The sequence below is a fragment of the Macaca nemestrina genome, chromosome 10, assembly GCF_043159975.1.
Source record: "Macaca nemestrina isolate mMacNem1 chromosome 10, mMacNem.hap1, whole genome shotgun sequence".
NCBI classification, from domain to species: Eukaryota; Metazoa; Chordata; class Mammalia; order Primates; family Cercopithecidae; genus Macaca; species Macaca nemestrina.
Window position 1 is genome coordinate 45092693 of NC_092134.1, and position 27921 is coordinate 45120613.

General features: G+C 34.6%; 1 protein-coding gene across 2 annotated transcripts in view; it reads right to left on the reverse strand.

The window, feature by feature from the left end:
* LOC105483771 (transmembrane O-mannosyltransferase targeting cadherins 3) overlaps nucleotides 1-27921 on the reverse strand; it is a 55241-nt gene that overhangs the window by 18136 nt on the left and 9184 nt on the right. For both annotated transcript variants that reach the window (XM_011744752.3, XM_011744753.3), the window contains exons 3-10: nucleotides 26005-26223; nucleotides 25136-25235; nucleotides 17111-17226; nucleotides 16489-16661; nucleotides 12844-13096; nucleotides 6300-6448; nucleotides 4320-4440; nucleotides 2741-2852 (exon numbers count right to left, since the gene is read on the reverse strand). In XM_011744752.3, the coding sequence (XP_011743054.1) occupies nucleotides 2741-2852; nucleotides 4320-4440; nucleotides 6300-6448; nucleotides 12844-13096; nucleotides 16489-16661; nucleotides 17111-17226; nucleotides 25136-25235; nucleotides 26005-26223 (1243 nt within the window). The remainder of the gene's footprint in view (nucleotides 1-2740; nucleotides 2853-4319; nucleotides 4441-6299; nucleotides 6449-12843; nucleotides 13097-16488; nucleotides 16662-17110; nucleotides 17227-25135; nucleotides 25236-26004; nucleotides 26224-27921) is intronic.

Below are 27921 nucleotides of genomic sequence, written 5' to 3' on the forward strand. Positions count from 1 at the left end.
AACAAATATCTCAAAAACAGCAATTAGTGACAATTGACAATGAGCGGGAAAATCATTTAAAAACTGAGTGTCCATATCAGCAACATCCTGTGATAGGCACACTAGTCACTAGACAAAACTGAATGTGTACACACACTCCCCACACACTTAACTTAGTATTTACAACAATGCTGTGAGACAGATTTCTAAAATAGATCCCATTTTAGAAACAAGCAAGAAGAGTCTGAGAGGCCTAAGTAGCATCTCAGTCTCAAAGCCCTTGTGTGCCTGATAATCAAAGATGGCTGCTTCTCTAAAAACTCCTAGAATCTAATTAATCCATGCATTGTACATCTCAAGACTTAAGAAAGTAATGAATTAAAATATTTAGTGACTGCTGACTGCGCATAGGACCCTACTTGATGACGCTGGGGTACAAAAATGAATCAGATATTCCTGCTACCCCAAGGAAGCTCCACAGTTTAAACAAATATTTTAAATAAATTTGTATTTAAAATAAAATATAGCACTAAATAGAAAATTACAAATATAGGAAAGATAGAGAGGAAGTTAAGGGGTTTTACAGATGAAAACTATTTGCTTATAGCTGGAAAGATAGGAAGAGTTTTAGAAGTCACTGGAAAATGGGAGGAAAGGGAGAAGGGAGAAATTCTAATCTCAAGGAAGAAAATAAAGGCAAAGAAGTAAGGAAGTACAGGACATCAATCCCATAGTCCAAGAAAAACTAAACTACATGAAGGTCTAACGGAGATAAAACTGAAAGGCTAGACCATCAGTTATATTTTCACAACTTTTTCTTCACCTTTCTCTAATTGAAACTTAGCTTTGTTTTGGAGACATGGTTACCTTTAGCCCTTTCAAGTGGTGACTGTGTTCTTTTCTATCCTTTGTGACACTGGGCCTGGGGGAAAAACAGATACCTTCTTCCTTGATCCATGTTGCCATTTTTGGACAATTCTCTCTCCTTTTACCATACTCATCTCTGATTGTAATTTAACTCTATTATCGACTATTCCTATTAGTGTTGTAGTCACCAATTCCTGGATCATAGACTCTGGCTCCCTGTTGCTTTCTCTAACATTACATTTGTCAAAATTCTTAATGATTTAGTGATTTCATAATCCATATAGCTATTAATCTTTGAATACCGTGGTCTTGATGACTTTTTTCCCAAATGATTTTCACCTTCTTTCTACCTTAGCCAGTTAGTGCAATGGTCATAGTTGTACTTACTAGAAGAAAACAACAGTGTCCGACACGCTGCACCCCTTCAAGGATATTTAGTAATGCGTGGAGGTTTCTTTTTGGTCATCACTCTGAATGGAAAATAATGATGGCATTTGGTGGATGGGGGCCATGTCTGGTACACCTTCTGTAATACAGTTCTACACTAAAAATGCCAATAGCACTCCTATCGAAAAATACTGCTGCTCTAGCTACATCCTACTCAGATATCAACAATTCCTCAGATCCACTGATCTTGTTACCTTTCCTCCATCCCTCATCCTCTCTTGCATCCCTTCTTAATCAGCTTAGATTTGGTGGTTCATCATTTATTCACTCCTTAAACCCTTTCTTGATTAGTAATACACAACTGACAAAACTTTAATCCTATTTAACAGAATTTTCCATGTGTATGCCATCACTATTATAGCTAAAAAGTTGCAAGAGAAAAACATGTAACCATACCACCTTTTTTTTTTTTTGAGACAGAGTGTTACTCTGTCACCCAGACTGGAGTGCAGTGGTGCGACCTTGGCTCGCTGCAACCTCTGCCTCCCAGGCTCCAGCAATTCTTGTGCCTCAGTCACCCAAGTAGCTGGGATTACAGGCAGTTGCCACAGTGCCTGGCTAATTTGTGTATTTTTAGTAGAGATGGGGTTCTACCATGTTGCCCAAGCTGGTCTCAAACTCCTGACCTCAAGTGATCTGCCCACCTTGGCCTCCCAAAGTGCTGGGATTACAGACTTGAGCCACTGTTTCTGGCCCAAACTGGCTTAAAAAACAAAGCCAAAACCCTCTTATCTTACCATCCTTTCTTGACTCCATACCCAGCACTACCACTATTTCTTATCAACACCCTTCAAAAGAGTTTTCTATATGAACTGTATCCAATTATTCTTTAACCATTCTCTTAAGCTCACTACCATCAGGCTTTTGTACCCATCATTCCACCAAAATTGCTTATCCATATCCATGCCACCCAACAACTCTATGTTAAGAAAAAAATCCATAAATGTTTTTGTTTGTTTTGAGACAGAGTCTCACTCTGTCACCCAGGCTGGAGTGCAGTGGTATAACCATGTGATCATAGCTCACTGCAGCCTTGAACTCCTGGGCTCAAGGAATCCTCCTACCTGAGCCTCCCAAGTAGCCGAGATTACATGCCCACACTACCATGCCTGGCTAATTTTTTAATTTTTGTTTTGTAGAGACAGGATCTTGCTTTGTTGCCCAGGCTGGTCATGAACTCCTGGGTTCAACTGACCCTCCTGTGTCAGCCTCCAAAAGTGCTGGGAATACAGGTGTGAACTATCAGGGAATACTGATACTGAATACAGGCATCAGTCTGATATTAAGTGGCTATTATATGTAATCCAATTCAAAATAAGCAAGCACTGAACTCTAGTATTCAAGTCACTTAGAATAAAAGTAAATAAACTCTATCTTATTTCCCCCATGGATAATCAAAACTTTTTTAAAAATAAAATTCATGAATTTATTAGTTAATAATGCTTACCTGGCTGAACATGGGTAGCCTGTAGGAAGTATTTCAAAGCTCTCTCAAAGTTCTTTTCATTTTCCAGAGCATGACCCACATTATTCCATAGTTTGGCATTATTTTTATTTACCTTAAATACAAGCACAGATAGACTCCAGTTCATACAAATATTTCTTTGGTATACTATTAAGAAAATAATGTTCTATGGAAATGTCTCTGGGGATGACACAGGAGTCAAATAAAGACTGCTTCACCAAATTTACTCTCCCTTCACCTGAACACCAACATACTAAAACCATAACAGTCTTATTTCATTCATGTTATATATTAACATTTTACTGAAAATGTTATTTGATGAAAGTACAGTGGTGTTTCAAAACTTCTGCTCTACCATTTGTATTTTTAGGAGCAAAAGCACTGGAACATGAGAATGTGTTTAAATGTTGCACTGATGACTTATTTTTAGACTTGACATATTTAAAGTTATTTATGTAGTCCATTATGGTAACGGAAACCCTGAGATTAAACCTCTGAGTCAATCTGTGTTTTCAAAGTTCACAGACTGCCGTGGTGTTCTTGCAGACAGATGACACTTAGCCAAGGAACTAATTGCAGCGGTTGTGGCTATAGGTTCCAACCACTGTTCTGGGAGTGAGTATAAGCAAAATTCTGGAAAATTATGGGGCTCCACTGGTCTCCTAGGAGTATGGTTTAATAAGCATGGTAATGAGGTCTCACTTGTTGGCAGACTTCTGAGCTGGGAGAGAGAGTAGAGTTACTGAGTTGTATAAGAAGAGAGTCATCTGATCTTAAGTAGATGTGGAATCAAGAAGTCACACAGACTACTGGAATGAGGCGGCAATCCAATAAAGCTAAACAACAAAGAGTTAAGAAATAGTCCAAAGGAAGTAAAAATTCAGGTATCTGAAGAGGGGTACTGGTAAGGGAGAGCTTGAAAACATCTTTGCTGATAACCTTTAAAAAAAACAAATTTTTGTTTTTTAAAAGACCTTTTTCCAATTTATAAGGTACATTCTACAGGACAATCTTATGTCCTTCCTTTCTGCCAATGCTTATCTTTCTGATGGTATTGTAACCACTGGTTATTTTCCACATCGTTGGGTACATTTTTTTTTTTTTTTTTTTGCTGTGCATTTTATTCTACTGAATTGATGCCATCAATTATAAAACTCACTATTATTTTAAGTACCATTAAGAAAGAAAAAAGGACACTAACTTAAGATGCTTTTCACTCTAAGACTTACTTGATTTCAGAGATATAAAAAAGGAAAAAAACGAGCACCTTTAGAACCAATGAAATATACTATTCTGATTTAAACATCGTGTCATTTGAGCTTCCAATAACTGTATAGCATTTAGGGAATTATCATATATGCTTTGGGCATATAGCTTAGTATTATTCAGAGCATTTGGTTATGGCATATATTAAACAACAAATTATTTTTATTAATCTTTTAGTGAAGTACTTAATCTTGACTGTTAAATGTCTAATTAAAAACAAAGTTAAAACAGCTTAGAAATTGTTCCAAGAAATCACTGATGACATACTTTCCCGTCATTCTGAACAACACTTTACCTTCAAGGCTGACATAAACAAAGTATATTCCGATTCCCAATCCCAATTTCTGTGGAATGTTTTCAAGGAATGAGTGAGTATCACCATAGACAGACAAATCCAGGAAAGCTTTTTAAACACACTGTTTAAGAGAAAAAAAGCAAAACAAAAAAAAATTGTCTTCATCACCAAAAGCATTTTACCTTTTAGAACAGAGGTAAGAAGTATCTTAAATGCTCCTAAAATATCAGATGTGAATTTATTCTAATTCATTCTAATGATCACCCAACTTTAGAGGACACAACACCAAAAAAATTAAATATTGTGAATATGACTTTCCAGTCAACTGCATTATAAATGCTAATATTGGCTGTATTTCAAAAGTTCTGTTTAAATTAAATGATTATAAATGGATAAAATCAATTTTTAAATGTGACTTTTTATATTTACAGTCCTTTTTGCCATTTTCTACAACTGAGTATTCTTAATTGAGTTTAGAAAGGTTTGGTCAACCTTACCACTGGTCACATTGGAAAATGTTTTGCTTACAATTTATACCAAGGCTATCATGATATTCTTTATTTCTCTACTGTAAAGCTAAAATTGTCTATTAAAAGGCATAGTAAAAGTGACTCTTCATTAAACAGAGGCAAATTACTTATACAACTTTAGATTAATTATTTGAAGGCTCAATTCCTCACCTATAATCTTTATGATCTTGTTTAGTGTTAATAGTCTCTGAGTCTGTGTTTTTGTTCCTATAACATGGTTTAATTTCTTTCGTTTTGATAGATCCACTTAACTAGGACACATGAGTATGGATGAGAAAGAACATGGTCATTAGAAGCAGTCAGATGTAAAATCTGAAACAAGACTGTTATTTACTAGCTGTGTGATCTTGGGTAATATGGCTTCAATGTTCACATCTGCAAAATAGACTTAAGAAGTTCAAGATTAAATGAGAAAACAAATCTAAAGTGTTTATCATGGTCCTTAGTACATGGCAGGCATTCAAAAATGGGTAGTGATTATAAATGGATATATGGGTAGAAGCTAAAAGAAAAGGTTTGGTAGATGGCAATAAAAAACTGCGGACATGGATGAGATTATCTGTGGAACACATGCAGTGTGAAAAAAGTGGCTATAAGACTTTGAAAAATGTAAATATTCAAAGAGCAGGTACAGCCAGAAGAATTAATCAAGAGAAACACTTTTTACAGACACTAGGGAAATGAATTTTAAATTAAAAGAGTTGATTTAGTTTAGCTACTAGGAGGTACTTTGTTGTATATTAAGGGTGAAGTGGAGAGAAGTCAGAATTCTGTGGGGTTAGGGGTGACTAGAAAATGGGAAAGTGAGAGAAGTGACTATTTCTTTTTCAAGTTGCAAATTCAAAGTTAATATTATTACATCAGTATTACTTGACCTTTAACAACTTGCTTGATTTGGTAATTTTAGTGCCACAGCTTAAGTATACAACGAGATAATAACTATAACAATGATAGTTCCTAAGCATATATAGTGTGACTACGTTTTCCTTAACTGTTAGTCTGAGGCAACTAGGATACAAAGATTATAATGAAGATAGTGATGATAGCAAGAAATTACAGATCGCTTACCATATGAATTTTATATATATTAACTCAATACGACTCACTTAAGTAGGATGACTATTATCTTAGTTCACTGAATATGGAAGTGGCAATGGTCATTTGTGACTTTATTCTCAGTAACATCCTTGTTTTCATTTGGGTCTGACTCAAAGTTTGTTCTGTCTCAGGCTGTAAAATCAAATTGCATAAATATGGGGAAGAACACAGAATAAGTAGGTGCTGTGGAGCTTTCCTAACTTGTCTTATAAGACAAATGTGGAGATTATGGAGATGAAAAACCAAAAGATACAAAAGCATGACTTAGAAAACTGAACTAAATACTTAAATTTTAAAATGTGTCATACTTAATTCCATAGTAAGCATTACATGAACTGACATTTAAATTCACCTTTTTGTTGATATTTTCTGCCATCCATGGGCTACCAAAATACAGAATCCCATGCTGGGAACATATAATACTCGCTCGGCAACAACAAATCCAACTGGAAAAAAAAGGTTCGATGCCGGAATAAATGGTAATGCCATTAAACAAAGCGCCTACAAAAAAAAAAAAAAAAAAAAAAAAAAAAGATTTAACAATTTATAATAAATTTATAATAAATTAAGAAATATATGGGCATCTGATACTCGAATTCAAATATTTTATCATTTAATTTGAATAGTGTACTGGTAAACTATTTTTAATAATACTGTGAAGAATATTAATTTAAACATAAAGAAGGCAACTTAGGCATTAACGAACATCAGGATGTATGTAAGCAAGGTGAAATGGAAATCTTGAATTCTAGAAGTTATAATTACAAGATATCTATGAACTTTCTTCGAAAACAAGATTTCTAGGTGTGCTTGGAAGTGATTACTCCTTGAAATTAAAATTTAAACCATTACAGCATTTTAAATTTGAGAAGCATAATTAGCTATTATCTCACTGGTTTTCTGTAAAGAATATGCTTGCATAGTAAAATATAAAAACTTTAATTAATGTAAATATTCACATCTTTAAGAAAAATTAAACAATAAAGGTTCATCCAGTTAAATAAAAAGTGGAAGTACTTTTTGAAATTGTATCTAAAATAACACACTCAAACAACTCAATCGTAAGAAAACAACCCAATTTAAAAAATGGGCAAAGGAGATAAACAGATATTCCTCAGAAGATAACATGCCCATGGCCAACAAGTATATAAATGTTCAACATCACTATCATTAGGGAAGTGAAAATTAAAACCACAATGAGATATCATCTCACACCTGTAAGAATGGCTATTATCAAAAAGGCAAAAGATAACAAATGTTGGCAAGAACGTAAAGGAAACACTTGCACAGTGTTGGTAGGATGTAAATTAGCATTGCCATTAAGCAAACAGTATGGAGACTCCTCAAAAAATTAAAAATAGAACTACCACGTGATCCAGCATCCTCACTACTGGTTATAGATCCAAAGGAAATGAAATCAGTAAGTTGAAGAGAGATCTGACCTCCCCTGTTCATTGCAGCATTATTCAATTTACAATAGCCAAGATATGGGAACAACCTAAGTATCCATCAACAGATTACTGGATGAAAAAAATGTGGTACATATACACTTTGGAATACTATTTAGCCTTAAAATAGAGGAAATCCTGTCATTTTGACATGGATAAAACCGGAGGACACCATGTTAATAGAAATAAGCCAGCCACAGAAATACAAGTAACACATGATCTCACTTGTATGTAGAATTTGTAAAAGTTGAACTCACAGAAGTAGAGTAAATGGTGGTCACCAGGGTTGGAGGGAGAAGGATGGGGAAAGGTTGGTAAAAGGCATAAAACTTCAGTTAGGAGGAATATAAATTAAACAAATAAAAATTTTACACATCTAGCTATGTGCGTGTGGTAAAAATAAGATGATAATGAAATATGCTAATAGGTTTTTCAACAAATCAAAACTACAAAGGCTGATTAAAAAAAATTTAAACATGTCAATTTTTACAACTTTACTACTTTAAGGAACCGCATGATATTGGAAACTGAGGGAACAAAATCAGGTGTTGTTCAGACAAGACAGCAGACTACTGTACCTTAGCATTACTTCACATAACATCCTGAAAGGTTAAATGTATTTAACTAGAAGCTTGGTGTATGCATAAAAATAAAACTGACCCCCTTTAAATCAACAGTCTTTCATTCTATAAGAATTTCTAAAATTACTAATATAACACTGAACAATGAAATGAATCATCATAAAAATGTTTAGATTTCTTACCATTCTGAAAATGGGATGACATGTGGTTTCCACATTATACACCCACAAAACACTAGCACATAAATAGCTTGTGAAGGAAATAAGTTTGGTCACTATTAGGAAATCTGTTTCTATGGACATCTGCTTCCATATTTTGTTACCGTGATTTGTTTTATAGTACCTAATTGAATAAACAAGTTAAAACTTTAGCTTCACAAGTTTGAGACTCTTCTAATGGGCTAAGGTGAAAGAATATCTTTTTCTATTTGACTTAATTTGTGAAATACAGAGGTATATACATTGAAAAGAATACTCTCTCCACAAATGTTCACACATTAATGATTTGTAATAAGGCAACACTGAATCTGAGGAAAATCACTACCATCAAACTGGTCACCATCATACCAATTTACAGGTCTGACACTACAGTTTTTTAAAATCAAAAAGGTAAGAACAACTAAGAGTGCATAGAATTCACTTTCCATTTCCCAGAGATGCTTGACAAAAAATGTGAAACAGATAAAGTTCCTGAATATGTATGTAGTTCATTGAAAAAAAAATTATACTTATTAATTCATGGCCACCCTAAGGCAATTTCATTTGAAGGAATTAAGTGTTAAATTCACCCAAAAGTGTATTGTAGACTGATGCATAAGCTATACAAAAAAAAAAAAAAAAAAAAAAAACTCTCAGGAAAAATCTATAGGTCCTCTAATGATTAACTTATTCACAAGTCCTAATATGCTAATAATGTATGTCAACCTAGTTAACTATCACTATCTTTTAATTTCCTTCTTCCAGTAATATAAACTGTCCTTAAATGTTAGGATATTAGTAGAAAGAGCAAAGAGTTCAAGACAAATCTGCTTTACTTCTCATTTCCTACATAAGGCAAACCACTCAGTTGCCTCAAGAGTCTTTCTTTTCTTCTTCCTTTTTTTTTTTTTTTTTTGACAGGGTCTTGTCTGTCATCCAGGATACAGTATAATGGCATGATCATAGTCTACTGCACCCCTGAACTCTTGGGCTCAAGCAATCCTCCTGCCTCAGCTTCCCAAGTACCTAGGACTACAGGTATGCACTACCATGCCTGGCTAATTAAAAAAAATTTTTTAGAGATGGGATCTCACTATCTTGCCCAGGCTTGTCTCAAACTCCTGGCCTCCATTGATCTTCCCATTTCTGTCTCCCCAGGCTTGTCTCAAACTCCTGGCCTCCATTGATCTTCCCATTTCTGTCTCCCAAGGCACTGGGATTACAGGCATGAGCCACTGAACCCAGTTAGTTCTTTACAAATAAAATGGGGATTAATAACGACTTACATTTTGCTGTTGACAAATATATGACATCTTATCTAATAAGTGCATAAGATGGTAACTAGTCTTTGGTAGGTACTACTTTGTTCTACTTATCCCTTCCAGAGATCTTCAGAAAATATCACCATAAAAAATAGCACATTTATTAGGACTATACCGAAAGTAAAGTTATGCTTAAGGCCACAGCTGTTCCATTTTTATATGCATTTTAAATTCAGTTTACATTACATGCACCATTATTTTATTTGCTGAAACCTTAATTCCCCTACCTCTCCTTTTTTTAAACTTTCTTTTAGCAAAATTCCAGCTTTGGATGTATTCTACCATTTATTTCTTTTGTCTGTATTTATCAGAGTGGCAATGCGCTGCTAGAGAAAGTCCCTAAGCTGAACAGATTAATACTATCATAAAAGCATAAGCACCAAGTTCAAATTTATCCTTAAGACTGTTTAGGATTTCTAGGTTTCTCTGGAAAGTTCTACTCTTTTTTTTTTTTTTTTTTTTTTTTTTTGAGACGGAGTCTCGCTCTGTCATCCAGGCTGGAGTGCAGTGGCCGGATCTCAGCTCACTGCAAGCTCCGCCTCCCGGGTTTACGCCATGCTCCTGCCTCAGCCTCCCGAGTAGCTGGGACTACAGGCGCCCGCCACCTCACCTGGCTAGTTTTTTGTATATTTTAGTAGAGACGGGGTTTCACCGTGTTAGCCAGGATGGTCTCAATCTCATCACCTCGTGATCCGCCCGTCTCGGCCTCCCAAAGTGCTGGGATTACAGGCTTGAGACACCGCGCCCGGCCAAAAGTTCCACTCTTCTTGACTGCTTTGAATCTTCATTACTTTTCTCAAACTGTTGACTCATGTCACTTTTAGCAGGCAACTACATTTCCTAATTTACAGGGAAAGCTAAAGCCATAAAACAAGAATTTCTTCAATTTCCTGCTGCTAAACCTACCAACATCCACATTCATTTTCTTTCTTCTTGTAACATAAGGGGTGTCTCTTCTATCTCAGGCCAAACCTGTGCTCCATATCTCCTGCTCCTCATAAACTTCACTAACAATTATTCCTTCTCTAATTTATTAACCACTTTCTAATCAACTGTATTCTTCCTATCTATATATTTAAACATGCTCTTGCCTCTCCAGCCTTAAACATCTTTAACAATACATCTTTTAAGCTACCTTCCCTATTCGTTACATACCTCAGGTACAAAACAAGTTCCCATGATCTTAGGAAAGATTTTGTTGCCATAGTATCAAGTAGCCTGCTTAACTAATCAACTTAAGTCCACCACTTAACCAATCAACATTTCAACTTAATAAATATGTTCCTGCAAGCCAACCCATCAGGGATATCCGCATTCTTCTAAAAGTCAGCTGAGTAGCTGAGTACTCCAACAAAAATGCTTCTATATGCCAACCAATCAACAGTCTCTCCCTGACATCACTCCCTCCTACCTCTGAAGGTCTACCAATGCCAGATCTCAATGCTTCCCCCAAGCCCTACATAAGATTAGCAGTCTGACTTGAAACCACTGCCTGACCAGCATAGTCTTCCCTTACTTAGGTAGGAAATAAATCAAGTTTATCCCATCCTTTGAAACAGTCAAAGTTAACTTATTCCTACAGGTTATCTATACTAGCTCTCTTCACTTTCTTATCAAATCACTCACCGCACAGAAACAAATTTCCTTTAAGTAACTACAGACTAAAAGAGGTCCAATCCAACAGATTCTAGATCTCACTTTCCCCTTCAAGAGCATCTGTTAATGTTAACCGTTTGGTCTTTCTTAATACACTTTCCTACCTTTCTCTTCATTTGATATGTCTCCTATTTAGGATCCTTCTTTTCAACATCTAAATATAGGAGTTTCTCAAGACCTAGTTGTAGATGTCTTCTCTTTTTACTGTATTTAACCCACTCAACTGTTTCCTGGGGAGAATTAACACCAAACACTCTAAGGCTTCCATTATGAGTATGAGTGAACTTCTGTGCATCTAGAATGTTAACAGCTACCATCTTGGACAGAACTGACAAAACCCCAGTTGAGAAATGCTGCTCTATAACCTCATCTACAGTCCACCTTATCTACATCCTGGTTTCAATTACCATCTCTATGTTAATGAATAAAATTTCTATGTGTAGCTTAAGTATCTTTTATGAACTCCAGACAAAAAGTGCTGTTCAAAATGTCCAACAGGATGTTTCAACAGTAAGGCAAACATGTTCAAGGATAATAGAAAACACAATCTTTCAATCTACTCTGTATCTCAGACATTCAAATTTCTCTAGAATGTAAGTTCTCTGGAAACATGAACTGTGTATTTACTATCAAAACCTCAGTGCCTAAAATGCTGCACTGTACGAAGGGTAAAGTCTGTTTTTAATTAAATGAATAAATCAATCTAGCAGCTACAGCAAAAAATTATGTATCTGTAATTCATTAAACATACTTTCTGACATATAATAAATGCCTGAGAATATATACTATTGTCTTCAATAAATTTTTATTTTTACTTTTTTGAGACAGAGTATTGCTCTGTCACACACAGACTAGAGTGCAGTGGAGCAATCTCGGCTCACTGCAAATTCCACCTCCCTGGTTCAAGTGATTCTTGTCAAGTGATTCCTGTTCAAGTGAATCTCAGCCTCCTAAGTGGCTGGGATTACAGGCATCTACCACCACGTCCAGCTAATTTTTGTATTTTTAGTAGAGACGACAGTTACACCAGGTTGACCAGGCTGGTCTTGAACTCCTGGCCTCAAATGATCGACTTGCCTTGGCCTCTAAAAATGCTGGGATCACAGGCATGAGCCAACGCACCGGGCCTGTCTTTAATAATTAAAAGCAAGAGAAAACAGAACCCTTACGAGTATGAAATGAGGCAGGGTAAGAAAATTAAAAACACAAAAAACAGAAAACAGTACAGAAAAATAACCACACACACACACACAGACAAACACACACAGACACACACACACAAACTTTTCAAATAATCAGAGTTCTCTGAACATAGTAAAAGCTATCTAAGGGAGTAATAAAAACCACCTTGCTCATGAGAACTGAAAAGCTCTGTATTGCTAGTTGTGTATCTTATATGACGTTCTTCTCTGTGCCAAGAAAACAAATAAAATACAGTATAATCAATTTCTTCAAAAAGTATATAATTTAGTTGGATAAAGGTAAGAAATATTTTATGTGCTGAACATATGTCAAATTATGCCTGCAAATTAACTGCGAATTTTGGGATAACTGAAATATCTTTATAAATTGGGATGCTGTTGAACAAAGGAAGGAATGCTTCTAAAAAGATGGTTTTGCTGAATTAAAGGTAGTTTCTTACTTATTCAACTGAATATAACATCATTTGGAAAGTTAAGAAAAGTTTCTTACCATTAAAACAGTCTTGGAGGAATCACCAGAGTATCTGAGACTGAATACTCCCAAAGTCCCCAGAAAACAAAAGAAAGTAAATGTGGCCAGATTTCGAATATCTAGTAACGACTCTATAAGTGGTATTGTTCCCATGGTCCAATCACAGCAGAGCTCCGAAGGATTTAATAAAAGCCAAGCATTCACAGGAAGGAGGTAGTTAAAAGTCAGTTGCCTTGTAGGAGTTGGGCTTACAGCAGCTGGGTTATCAAACCTGTATAAAGGATTTTAAAAATGATTACCAATAAAACTTTTAAAATACAGAATTATTTACATAAATAAAACACTAAACAATAAACATTTTATATATCATCTTATTAAACAAAAGACACAGATAAATGTTATGTGTAACTCAGACTCTTGCTAGAGTTCAAACTATCAAAACTTTATGAAACATCTACTTCAGAGAAGTGATATTTATGAAGGACTATTTGAAAGGCAAGCAGGTCATCCATTTCTATTTATTATTAGAATAGTTCAGACATGCATCCTATAATATTACAATACTGCAAAAGTGTTCCATTAAACCTTTTGATTAAAAGTAGTAACAAAAAGCTGTATAAGATTTATTGTTGTATGTGCTGTATGATGCACTTTTGAAAACACTCACCAATGCTTTCCTACATGAGATATTTCTTTTAGAGCTAAATGTTAATTAAAAATTATGCTTCCTGGAAAAAATTAGTATATTTTTCTTCTATCACGGAGAGAGAAAACCATTATCACCTAGAAGCTTTCTTCCCTCTTTGACTCCTAGGAAGCTAAAAACCAAACTTCTAGTACAAAGTAGTAACTGTGTAGGGCTATGTAACAATTTGTGTTCTACTTTTTCTCTTAGTAAATACTAACAAAAACTTATATCATAGTTTATCTATTCCCAGGCCATGACATATATACATTTCATTAGTTTAGTCTGTGTTCTATATTTTGTTGGCTATAATATATAGTACTTAAAAGACCCATTTTCTCACTTTGAAATGAGTAAGCCAATGAAAAATCAAGTACTATCACTTATTTGACTTGATTTTCTAAAAACATACCAAATATCTGATAAAAATAAGTACTATTTGAACAAATAATATCATTTCAAAATTTTCATATGGAATCTCACAACTTACGTATTTTTTTCAGATAAAAATAATAAATCATAATTTACAGTTCACATCGAATAGTCAAAAAGATCTTGCATCAGTAGTGAAGTGAAATTAGTCTTATCCTAAATGCTGTTGTGGTTCCACAAAACAAAGCTTAAAAGCAAGACTGGGCTGGGTGTGGTGGCTCATGCCTATAATCCTAGCACTTTGGGAGGTCAAGGTGGGCGGATCACCTGAAGTCTGGAGTTCCAGACCAGCCTGACCAATATGGAGAAACCCTGTCTCTACTAAAAATACAAAAAGCCGGGCGTGGTGGCGCATGCCTGTAATCTCAGCTACTCAGTAGGCTGAGGCAGGAGAATCGCTTGAACCTGGGAGGTGGAGGTTGCGGTGAGCTGAGATCGCGCCATTGCACTCCAGCCCTGGGCAACAAGAGCGAAACTCCATCTCAAAAAAATAGAAGAAAAAAAGTAAGAGTGAAAGATAAAACATTTTCCAAGTAACTTAAATGCATTCCAGAATAAAACTCAAAAGTTATAGAATATATTAAGATAAAATTCACAAATGGTATCTGTTCAACAATCACCGGGAATGCAAAGAAGCAGAGAAATACAACCTATAATGAAGAGAAAATTTATTCGATAAAAACTGACCAAAGAATGACATTAGTAGGCAAGGACATTAAAGCAATAGAACATGTAGAGATATAGAAGATACAAAAGAAGACTCAAATCAGACTTCCTTCTGAAGATGAAAACAGATTCACAGGTAAGAAATAATTAGATGAAATGAAGGGTAGATTAGATATTCAGAGAAAAGACTAGTGAACTTGATATAGCAAAAGAAACTATCCAAACTAAAATGGTAAAAGATTGAGGGAAAAAAACAGAGCATCAGTGCAACAACTTCAAGAAACTTAAATATACTTAAGTGATATACAAGAAAAAGATGAAAAAGAAAAGATGGCAAAAATATTTGAAGACTAAACATTTTACAAAATTTATACAACATTAAAACCTACAGATTTCAAGAAGCTCAGTTTGACTAAGCACAAGAAACATAAATACATAAGAAACAATGATAAAGAGGAAATATTAAAAAAAGGCATAGAAAAAAATACACGTAACATACATTAGCATAAAGTGGTAAGGATGATAGAGGTTTTCCCACTGAAAACAACATAAGCCAGAAGACAGTAGATTTACATTTTCAGAATACTGAATGAAAAAGTCAGTGTAGAATTCTCTAGCCAGAGAAATTATCTTTGAAAACCAGATACTTTTAATCAAGAAGTGCTAAAAAAATTCCTTCAGGCAAAAGGAAAAATAGTACCAGATAAAAATCTTACCTAACAAAGGAATAAAGAACACTGGAAATGGTGACTCCATGGTTAATGTAAAATACTTTTTTATTATTTAAATTCCTCTAAGACAATTGTTTAAAGCAATGTATGTTCAAGGAAAACATATGCAAACTGCACAAAAGCTAAGTTCTTACATATATAAAATGTATATTATATATGATATTTATACTATATATACTGATATTTTTCATTTTATACATATATTCAAAATTAGAATATTCTTGAAAGTAAATTGTGATAAGCAGAGGATGTTCTAAAATCCCTAAAGCAACACTAAAACAACCAAGATTTATAGCTAATAAGCCAACAAGGAGATAAAATGAAATATTAAAAAAGGATCCAAAGGAAGGCGGAAAGAGAAAAAAAAAGGGAACAAAGAATAGATGGGACAAAGATAAAACAATTTTAGCAAGATGACAGATTTCCATCAAACTATATCAATAATCATATTAAATATAAATCATGATATATCCCATCTAAAAGTCAGATTATCTGACCAAACAACAAAAGACCAAATTGTATGCACGCTACAAGAAATCTTTATACATAAATCATAGACAGGTAAAAAGTAAAAAGATGGAAAAAGATACACCACATAACACTAACAAAAGATAGCTGGGATAAGAAAAAGTGAATTTCTGAGTAAAGACTATTACTAGGGATGAAGCTCATTTAATAATGACAAAGGGATCAGTTCCTCAAGATGACTTAACAATCCTAGTTCTTTATGCACCTAATAGCAGAGCTTCAAAAACATGTAAAACAAAAACGGATAGAAGTGCAAGGAGAAACAGCGAAATATACAAGTATAGTCAGAGATTTCAACATCTCTCTCTCAGTAACTGACAGAATGAGTAGACAAAAATCACTAAGGATAGAGGAGACTAAATTAACACTAACCTTAACACTTAACCAGTTTGGGATGGGTCATTCATTATCTTTATTGTGGGGGCTTTAAGGGTGTATACATATGTCAAAATTTACCAATCTGTAAATTTTAAACATATGCACTTTAAAAAATATGTTAATTATAGCCTAATAAAACTGTTAAAAAACAAAGTAAATAAAATACTTTCTGGAACATTTATGAACATTAAAATCCAAAGTTAAAAAAAAGAATGCAGAAAACAAAGAACCAGAATTTCATACCTGGTGAATACTGGAAGTTGGGATTGAATAACCTGGACTCTAATTACAACAAGTAATAACGTACTGAACATCAAGACAATGAGTTTTACTAATGTCTGTAGCAGAGAAAATGGAATGCTACCCTTTCCACGGAGAAACTGTCCGGCAGTAGTACATAATAATGGCAAAGTATACTGAAAAAGAAAATAAACGTTTTAAGCAACAAATAACAACATATCTCAATGTTTTCAATACTGTAGTACTTTCTAATTGCAAGATTAGATACAAGTATAATTATGAAATTAATGTGGAAGAATGTGTGAAGCTAATAATGAATAAAACTGAGCTCAACAGTCTTACTCAACAATGAATTATACTGTACAGTATTATTGCATACTTTTCCAAGCTGCCTAATGATTCCATTATTGAAATTTAAAATACAGTTCTTAAAACACTTAAAGTATCACAAAATGTTAAGTAATTTTCAGTAGATATGAGGATAAAACATGATTTCTAGTATTATTATTGGTAAACACATTAATTTACATAATGATACATTTAGAAAATAAAAGTAAATAAAATCTGATTCAATTAGGATAAAACATATCAATAAGTAAATTTATATATTTATAGTTTGGCTTACCCCCTGGGCAATAAACACTTCATACACACAGCAAATTCCTACAACTGTTATTCCTTGTTCTTTACATAATGTTGCAACAGCCACTAAAAACACTGTCAATGCAATTGGAGTCCACACTGCAATTTGAGAACAGAAAAGATAAAAATTCAGAAAACAATTTTATAACACGAAAAAAAGATATTTTAAACTTTACTTGTGATTCCATATCCATATGAGTGCTATTTCCCATTAATTAGTAGGACATACTTTAAAATACACTTAAATTTTATAATTTTTGCTTTATACATTCAAAGCAAAATATCAACATGTATAATTTGAACTGAAATTTTTTACGGAGAGAAAAATTATTTAATCAAATACTAACTTTTAAAACAAACGCAGGGTGGTGAATATGGAAAAGAGAAATTTACAGGTTTGATAATTAATGAGGTATCAATCTGAAATGAAGACAAATTCCTGAAATTATCACAGATATCTTTATACTTCATTAAATTGATAAATTATTAAAAACTTAAAATTTAAAACTATTGGAAAAAGTAGGGTTCCATACTTTTTTTTTTTTTTTTTTAAGACAGGGTCTTGCTCTGTCACTCAAGCCGGAGTAAGTACAGTGGTGTGAACATAGCTCACTACAGCCTTGAATTCTGAACTTCAGGCAACCCATCTGCCTCAGCCTCCCAAATAGGACTACAGGCATGTGCCACCACATCTGGCTACCTTTTTTTTTTTTTTTTCTTTTTTGTAGAGACAGAATTAATATTGCTTGCTATGCTGCTCAGGCTGGTCTCAAACTCTTGACCTCAAACCATCCTCCCACCATGCTGGGATTCCAGGCACGAGCCACCGTGTCTAGCCCATTCTTATAAAAACTAAAATGAAAGTGGTTAACAATAGGCACTTAAATACTATTCTTTAAAAAATTTGCAATAGACTCTATAAGTTATATTTAAATGAAAAATGTACTTCATCGACTTTAAGTAACTGTCTACAATAAAGCAGTAATTTGACCAAAGAGTAATGAACTGTGAAAGTTCATTGTGATCTTGTGAGTTTGGGCAACTTTTCCGGGCTTCAGTTTTCTTATGAAAAACTATAACCTCTTATTCTTTTCTAGTTTAAAAAATATCTGGTAGTATGACTGTGTGATCTCAGTTTGCTTTTCTTTCTTTTTTTTTTTTTGAGACGGAGTTTTGCTCTTGTTGCCCAGGCTAGAGTGCAATGTCATGGTTTCAGCGCACCACAATCTCCACCTCCCAGGTTTCAGTGATTCTCCTGTCTCAGACTCCCGAGTAGCTGGGATTACAGGCATGTGCCACCATGCCTGACGAATTTTGTATTTTTTAGTAGAGACGGGGTTTCTCCATGTTGGTCAGGCTGGTCTCGAACTGTCAACCTCAGGTGATCTGCCCACCTCAGCCTCCCAAAGTTGCTGGGATTATAGGCGTGAGCCACTGTGCCCAGCCGTGACCTCAGTTTTAAGAATATTAACTAAAGTAAAAATTCAAATAATTGACTTAAATCTAAGTATAAACAACAGAATTCATGAATTGAATACATTTTCTTTTGTCACTGGGCTTAATATAGAAATTCACCTATTTTTGAAATTGTTTTCAAAGTACTCTATAGACTAAAATTACTGAAAGAAAAAATAACCAAAAACAAGAAATAAACGAAAAAACCAAACCCACGAAACTGTTGCAGATACTAAGTATAATAATATTCTTTCTTTAAAAAAAATCTTGAATGGTATTACCTAGGTTTTCTTCTAGGGTTTTTATGGTATTAAGTCTACCATTTAAGTCTCTAATCCATCTTGAATTAATTTTCGTATAAGGAGTAAGGAAAGGATCCAGTTTCAGCTTTCTACTTATGGCTAGCCAATTATCCCAGCACCATTTATTAAATAGGGAATCCTTTCCCCATTTCTTGTTTTTCTCAGGTTTATCAAAGATCAGATGGCTGTAGATGGGTGGTATTATTTCTGAGGACTCTGTTCTGTTCCATTGGTCTTCATCTCTGTTTTGGTACCAGTACCATGCTGTTTTGGTTACTGGAGCCTTGTAGTATAGTTTGAAGTCAGGTAGCGTGATGCCTCCAGCTTTGTTCTTTTGACTTAGGATTGTCTTGGAGATGCGGGCTCTTTTTTGGTTCCATATGAACTTTAAAGCAGTTTTTTCCAATTCTGTGAAGAAACTCATTGGTAGCTTGATGTGATGGCATTGAATCTATAAATTACCTTGGGCAGTATGGCCATTTTCACGATATTGATTCTTCCTATCCATGGGCATGGTATGTTCTTCCATTTGTTTATGTCTTGTTTTATTTCACTGGGCAGCGGTTTGTAGTTCTCCTTGAAGAGGTCCTTTACATCCCTTGTAAGTTGGATTCCTAGGTATTTTATTCTCTTTGAAGCAATTGTGAATGGAAGTTCATTCATGATTTGGCTCTCTGTTTGTCTGTTACTGGTGTATAAGAATGCTTGTGATTTTTGCACATTAATTTTGTATCCTGAGACTTTGCTGAAGTTGCTTATCAGCTTAAGGAGATTTTGGGCTGAGACAATGGGGTTTTCTAAATATACAATCATGTCATCTGCAAGGAGGGACAATTTGACTTCTTCTTTTCCTAACTGAATACCCTTGATTTCTTTCTCTTGCCTGATTGCCCTAGCCAGAACTTCCAACACTATGTTGAATAGGAGTGGTGAGAGAGGGCATCTCTGTCTTGCGCCAGTTTTCAAAGGGAATTTTTCCATTCAGGACATAGGCATGGGCAAGAACTTCATGTCTAACACACCAAAAGCAACAGCAACAAAAGCCAAAATTGACAAATGGGATCTAATTAAACTAAAGAGCTTCTGCACAGCAAAAGAAACTAGCATCAGAGTGAACAGGCAACCTACAGAATGGGAGAAAATTTTTGCAATCTACTCATCTGACAAAGGGCTAATATCCAGAATCTACAAAGAACTCAAACAAATTTACAAGAAAAAAACAAACAACCCCATCAAAAAGTGGGCAAAGGATATGAACAGACATTTCTCAAAAGAGGACATTCATACAGCCAACAGACACATGAAAAAATGCTCATCATCACTGGCCATCAGAGAAATGCAAATCAAAACCACAATGAGATACCATCTCACACCAGTTAGAATGGCGATCATTAAAAAGTCAGGAAACAACAGGTGCTGGAGAGGATGTGGAGAAATAGGAACACTTTTACACTGTAGATGGGATTGTAAACTAGTTCAACCATTATGGAAAACAGTATGGTGATTCCTCAAGGATCTAGAACTAGAAGTACCATATGACCTAGCCATCCCATTACTGGGTATATACCCAAAGGATTATAAATCATGCTGCTATAAAGACACATGCACACGTATGTTTATTGTGGCACTATTCACAATAGCAAAGACTTGGAATCAACCCAAATGTCCATCAGTGACAGACTGGATTAAGAAAATGTGGCACATATACACCACGGAATACTATGCAGCCATAAAAAAGGATGAGTTTGTGTGCTTTGTAGGGACATGGATGCAGCTGGAAACCATCATTCTTAGCAAACTATCGCAAGAACAGAAAACCAAACACCGCATGTTCTCACTCATAGGTGGGAACTGAACAATGAGATCACTTGGACTCGGGAAGGGGAACATCACACACCGGGGCCTATCACGGGGAGGGGGGAGTGGGGAGGGATTGCACTGGGAGTTATACCTGATGTAAATGACAAGTTGATGGGTGCTGACGAGTTGATGGGTGCAGCACACCAACATGGCACAAGTATATGTATGTAACAAACCTGCACGTTATGCACATGTACCCTAGAACTTAAAGTATAATTAAAAAAAAAAAAATCTTATAATCTTATTAGGCCAAAACCACCAATACTAATATACTAGATTATATTATATTACAATGCTAAATTCAACAAGAAATTCATAGAGGAAGAAATCAGAAGATGGTTATTGACAAAACAGGCTGGACCTAATGTTGGCCCTTGAAGGATATACAGGACATGGAAAAACTGGGAAAGGTGGATGCATAAATAAAGAAATAGGGGTGAGAGTAAGCTAGGCGAATGAAGGATGTAGAAAATAGTATGAATGGATGCGTATGTCTACATAAAAACTCGTAGGAAATAACAGCATTGAAAGCAGATATTTTAAACAGTTTAAACAGCCAGTTTGGCATATATTTCACTGAATCTTAAAGTCACTCTATGGAGTAAGAACACGGATGTAATCATACCCATTTTTAAGATGAGGAAAGAACTGTAGAGGTATTTTTAAAAAAGTAACAAAGAATAAGGAGACCAAGACTTCATGGTTCTTCTGATTTTAAATTCAGAGCTTCTCAGTAATTTGTATTTCTACTCTAAGGAAGAAAAAGCAGTTACCTTTTATAACCTTGAATTCAATCTCACCAACTAAAAGTAATAAATGCAAATGCCTTACTGAAACCAATCACTTCAGTTATTCAGCCTCTAGTGAGTATATGACTATATAAACACTTTTACAATCAGATCACCGTGGTTAAAAGTTACTACATGTGATTTTGTCCAAAACAAGTACATCTGGTAAATAAGTTAAGGACACTTAAATCCATTCCCATTTCAAAATACAGGCTTCTAAACTAACTCTACATATGTAAAAGAAACACATCTTCATCCATCACTTATTCAAACAGTTATTTTAAGTATCTACTACATTTCAAGGGTATAGGGAAGTGAGACAAGTATGATATACTCTGTCAAATGGTGACAAAGTGTAAGTGTTAAGAAGAAAAGAAGAGAATGAAGGGAAATAAAAATAGCACCACTGGGAAAGATGAGTAGTGATATTGATGACATTTAAGTGGATATTTAAGCAGAAACCTAAAGTAATAAAAAATCAAGTATGAAGGCCCTGAAATTGGATGACCATATTTACAAAAGGGGTATGGGACATGAATAATATAGAAGTAAAAATGAATATAAATAATTACAACTTGAAAACCTTTGCACAGGCCAGTGTATACTAGATACAACAGGGAATACAAAGATGATGAGGAAACTGTGGCTTCAAAGGTAAAATTACTAAGAGTACAAAGTATCACAGTGGTCAAGAGGATAAAGACAGGTCCAAGGTAGATTTCAGTATTTTTTCAATTAGAATTTAAAATATATTACATTCATTCACTTGCTTATTTCTTCAATATACTCATACTAATTACCTACTGTAAACTAGGAATCATTCTAGGAAATGAAGATCAAAAAGTGGAGAAAAAGTTACCTACCCTAATGAAGGTCACACTCTACTGTGAGAAAGCAATAAACAAAAGAAAAATGTAAACTACGTATTTTCAGGTTAGAAATTAGTATTTTCAGAAATGCAAGTTAAAGGTATAGAAAACAACATTACCCTGTTTTTGTTTTGGTCAAATGGTGAACTAGATTGATCTGTGGTCCCTTCCCCAAAAATCAACCCTAGAAAAAGATAAGTAAGAGGGAAAAATACTTTCTAAGACACACTTTTTTTTTTTTTTTTTTTTTAAATAAAAACAAAAACAAAAAACCTCCTTGGCATTTCAAGGTTACTTTAAGCATGCGTGGTTCTGTGAGTGTTATGAGGGATTACATTTAAGGTAGAAGATAAGAGTAAGAATTTTTTTTTTTTTTAACTTTTGTTCTATCCTCTCCTGGCTGCTTTGAGTAGATCACTATCTGCTCCATTACTGCAGAAATCCACAGCTACAATGGCTAGTGGGTGTTCCAGAGGTAAAAGCAGAGCACTTCAGAAGTCTTGATGGGGTAAGAGGTAGATATTTTTTAAAAGGTACAAACCAACCAATCACTCCTAGGCAGTAACTTCCACAGAGCTACCATTTAAATGCAGAGGGATGGTACACTGACCCCTTAATGCTGATTCTCTTAAAGAAAACAGAAAGCGTGCCTAGTAGTACTGGTAGGAAAAACAGTGATCCACAGTAGTTCTGCGGAACCTGGAACTTTACATCCTGGTTTATAATTCCTTTCATCCCTTCAGACTCACAGGTTGAACAAAGAGTGGCCCTGGCCTTTCCTTTAACAGGCACAGTGGTTTATAACTTTAGAATAACATGTGGCTTGAGCTCACAAGCCAAAATAACTAAATATCTAAAGGATACAACAATCATAAAACAGAGAGAACAAACATAATAACATATACTACTGAATCAGAGTTACTTAAAGAGACAAACCAAGAATTTCAAATAATTCTTTTTTCTGAGATGAATTCTCCCTCTGTCGCCCAGGCTGGAGTGCAGTGGTGCGATCTCTTTTTGAGACGGAGTCTCCCTCTGTCGCCCAGGCTGGAGTGCGGTGGCGTGTTCTTGGCTCACTGCTACCTCTGCCTCCTAGGTTCAAGTGATTCTCCTGCCTCATTCTCCCAAGAAGCTGGGACTACAGGCACCCGCTACTATGCCCGGCTAATTTTTGTATTGTCAGTAGACGGGATTTTACCATATTGGTCGGGCTGGTCTTGAACTCCTGACAATGTGATCCACCTGCCTCAGCCTCCTAAAGTGTTGGGATTACAGGTGTGAACCGCTGCACTCAGCCCAAGTAAGTAATTCTTAAGGAAATAAGGCAAGATATTAGAATTGTGAAGAATAAGAAATCATTAAAAAGCACCAAGCACAAGTATTTGGAACAGAAGATATAATATGGTGAAAAGCTATTTCAGTTAGAACAAGGAAGGCTTTTCTAAGACAGAATACTTAAGCTGAGGCCTGATAATAAATAGTATATAAATGAGACTACTACATAAAGATCTAAGGGAAGAAAATTCAATAATGGGAAATGCAGGTATAAAGGTGGGTGCTCTGCTTGTTTGAGAACAGCAAGAAGGTCTATCTAGCTAGAGTGAAGACAGCTAGGGCAAGAACGGCAGAAGATATGATAAGACAGGTAATCGAGAGCCTAATTATAATCCAGTAGGTCACAGTATTTTCTAGCTTTACCATTCAGGTTTTGGTGAGGATGGTACTTAAAGAGGATATTGGTTTGCAATTCCATATTAGTTACTAAAGTACCTCTTACTACATGATGGACTGCACAGGTAGGGGACCATTATTATCCACATTTAACAGATAAAGAAATGTAAGCACAGAGAGGTTAACTTGCCTGATGTATTACAGTGAATGGAGCAAGTAAATAAACAGTGGAGCTAAAATTTGAAACCAGACTCTTTAGTCCATGCTTTTAACTATTATGCTATGCGGCCACTCAAACTGTTTTAAGAAGGCATTATGCAGAGCAGCAAAGGCCACCCTACTTATATTACAAATCCAGAACACTCTAAGTTGTTCGGGTAAATCATGTGTTTCTTGAACCTCAGTTTCCACACATAAAACGAGGCTTCTTGTCATGAGTACCTTGGAACTACAGTGAGAAAATCCACCCCCTCCCCAAGAACTTAAAGGTTTGTGCCCACTGTGCCCATACTCTAAAAAAATCATTTTTATTGCCTGGAACTTGTTTTCTGATAATGCCAGGCATCATTAAGAGTAATGAGCTAATGTATACGAAGCACTTTCCAGGGTAGGTCACAAGGTAGGAGCTCAGTAAATAGCTATGATCAACACACAATAAAAGTTATAATCTAGGAGGCTTTTAACCTTGCCTAAACGATATCACAGTCTACCAGGTGTTATTTATCCAAAGACAATTGAAATACCGGTATCTATATCATTTATAGATAACAGAAGATGGAACCAGGACTAACTCTAAAACTCCTCTACTCTAAGGTTATTTGGTTTTTAAAATTAGATCATATAAAATCTATTAACTCATGATAAAAATATAAATTATATACAAACTTCCTAAATACTAGCAATGTTACATATTTCATATTTTCACATACGCTAAAGTAAAACAATATATAAAGATAAATCCCAAATGTGGTATATAATGTATTATAAGAAGCACTAGGAGTAAATAAAAATTCCTTAATCAAGTTTTAGCACTATTAAAAAAAATCAAATGTTAGACACGTACCTATGGAATTGTCTGGTCCTTTTGATCTGGTATATGATAAAAAAGCTGCTAGAAAAAAGATAGATGACAAAAGTTCTGCTCTTCCAACAACTCCCGTTACCTAGAAAAGAAAAACGAAGGGGGTCCATATTAATAAAGAATATCTTGAAAAATTACTATATATAGTAGTAAAAATACTTTAATTTCCATAACTTTTCAAGTGCACATTTGTTTCTTAAATATTCTTTTGGTGCCCTCAGGTGGTGAATTTGTGAATCTTACATAAATAGAAATTTATTAGTGACTCTTAACAGTTTATAATTTTTGTAACTTATTTTGAAATAATAAGACTTATAGGAAGTTTCAAAACTAGTACAGAGAGATCCTGTGTACTCTTTATCCAGCTTTCTTCAATGGTAACCATTTAAATATGGTAGAATATCTAGAACTTAAGTACTTCTTACATATTTTCTTAAAATATGAAGTTCTTAATATACAAAGGCATCATAAATCCAAAAAGTTATACCTCATAAATCTGAAAACTAAAGTTTAAAAAGACAATAAACTTTAAAAAGTCCTTAGAAATTCTTTATTAAAAAAAGTGAGCAAAGAACTGTATTCATGTATATATTTCTAAATAGATTTTATATTCTTGAATGAAAAAATGTTTATGTTTCAAAAATTTTAAATTTAAAAATTTTACACAGTAAGAAGTTAGACTTTGTGTACTAGAAAGTTAAGAATTAACTGTACGAATTTAACAGTCTTCAAATATTTGGATTAAAGTCAGGGTTAATTTTTTTTTTCTTAAAAATATATACCATTATAATCACTGTGCAGGATTTGTAAAAAAGAAAAAAGAAAACAAATCAATTCATAGTTTTACTTACTGCTTCTGTGTGTATTGGGTGCACTGCAAAAAGTAAAGAAGCAATCACACTACTCTTGTTGTCCAGAAAAAGTCTGCATACTTTGAGAAATATCACACTAACCACAGCATGAAAAATCATATTCAGGAGATGATATGACATTGGTTTTAGTTCACTTAACAAATAATTTAAGCGAAATGTCAATACTGTTAAGGGACGGTAAGACTTGTGGCTTCTCTCCTAAAAGGAAAAAACAATCAGTGATTATTAAAGTACCTTGGTCCAACAGGGTACAAAAGTTCATCATTGCATTTACCATTAAAGATATCAATATCTACATTTTACTGAGAAATAACAATAAAATATGAAATGTCCTAAGAGTAACACAAACATAAAATAGAATTTTATAATCTGTGTTTTTCTATTTCCTTAGTCCACAAACAAGGTTAATTTCCTCCTTGATTTACAGTGGTCAGAGAACTAACAGTAAAAGAACATTTGACTATTAATCCTCTTCAATATAACAGTTTTTTAAAAAAGTGAGACAATGCCGGCATTGGTTAAGTTAGAGCACAGGATTCTCTCCAAAGCCTGCCTCCATATCTATTAGCAATACAAAAGTTGATATAACTACTGGCTAGATCTTCAAAAGGAAATGTAAGAACAGAATGCTTACCAGTTCAATTAAAATAGTGATGACTCAAAAAGGTACTGTCTAGTTGTTTTATGAAAAAAAATCTCCATAATGTATAAATCTGAATATATTAAACTAGAAATTCCCAAATTACAGAGTAATACAAGAGTAAAAACTTTCTTAGAATATGAAAATAGACATCTTTCTTGTAGTATTCTCCTTTGGCAATAAATAAAATTTCATGTGAAGTACTGACTTTCTTTTTAAATTATAAGTTACATTTAATCAGAAATACTTCTTTCCCTAACACAAAACCAAACCAGATTTAAGAATAAAACACACAGTTCAAATATATATAAAATATTAATCATGCTTTTTTTTTGTAGTTTTATACAAAGGGCATTGGCATAGTTTGGATGTTTGTCCCCTCCAAATCTCATGCTGAAATGTGAGGAGGTTGAAATGTTGAAGGTTGGGCCTGGTGGGAGATGTCTGGGTCATTGGGGGTGGGTCCTTAATGAATGGTTTGGTGTCTTCCCCACTGTAATGAGTTCATGTGAGAGCTGGTTGCTTAAAAGAGCCTGGAACCTCCTCCTCTCTCTCTTGCTCCCTCTCTCACCATGTGATATACCTGCTTCCCCTTCACCTTCTACAGGGAATAAAACTTTCAAGGCCTCACTAGAAGCCAAGAAGGTACTGTTGCCATGCTTGCCATAGTGTGCAGATCCATGTGCCAAATAAACATCTTTCCTTAAAAATTACCAGGTATTCCTTTATAGTAATGCAAAACAGACTAATATAGGCATCCATATTCAGCTTCTTTGCTCTTCTACTTCCTATCGTATTTTGCTGTAACTTTCTGGCACACAAGTAGACTTAAGCCTGTTCATCCTTACTAGGGAACATTAGGAAACACAAAGAATAAATCACATTTTGAAATTAGGAACATTTTAGTATCTCTGTACCGACTATATACTCCATGATGTACTATCTACTTAAAACGTTCTTTCCTGCTTGACTAATTCCTTTACATCCTTCAAATTTCATCTCAAGCATATAAAGCTATTTTTAAGGCACTGTATTGAACTGATATGATTTGTACCAGAAAGTAGAAAAGGACTCTAGAAACCCTTTGAGTACCTGAAATGTCACTGTGGCTACAAAGGAACATATATTCCAGATGAAAGGATGAACTCAGAAAGTAGAAGGGAATATGTATTTTGAATTGCAATATACACAATTGTTCAGTTAGGTCTATTAGACATATATATACTATAGGTGATGACCAACTAACAGACCAATTA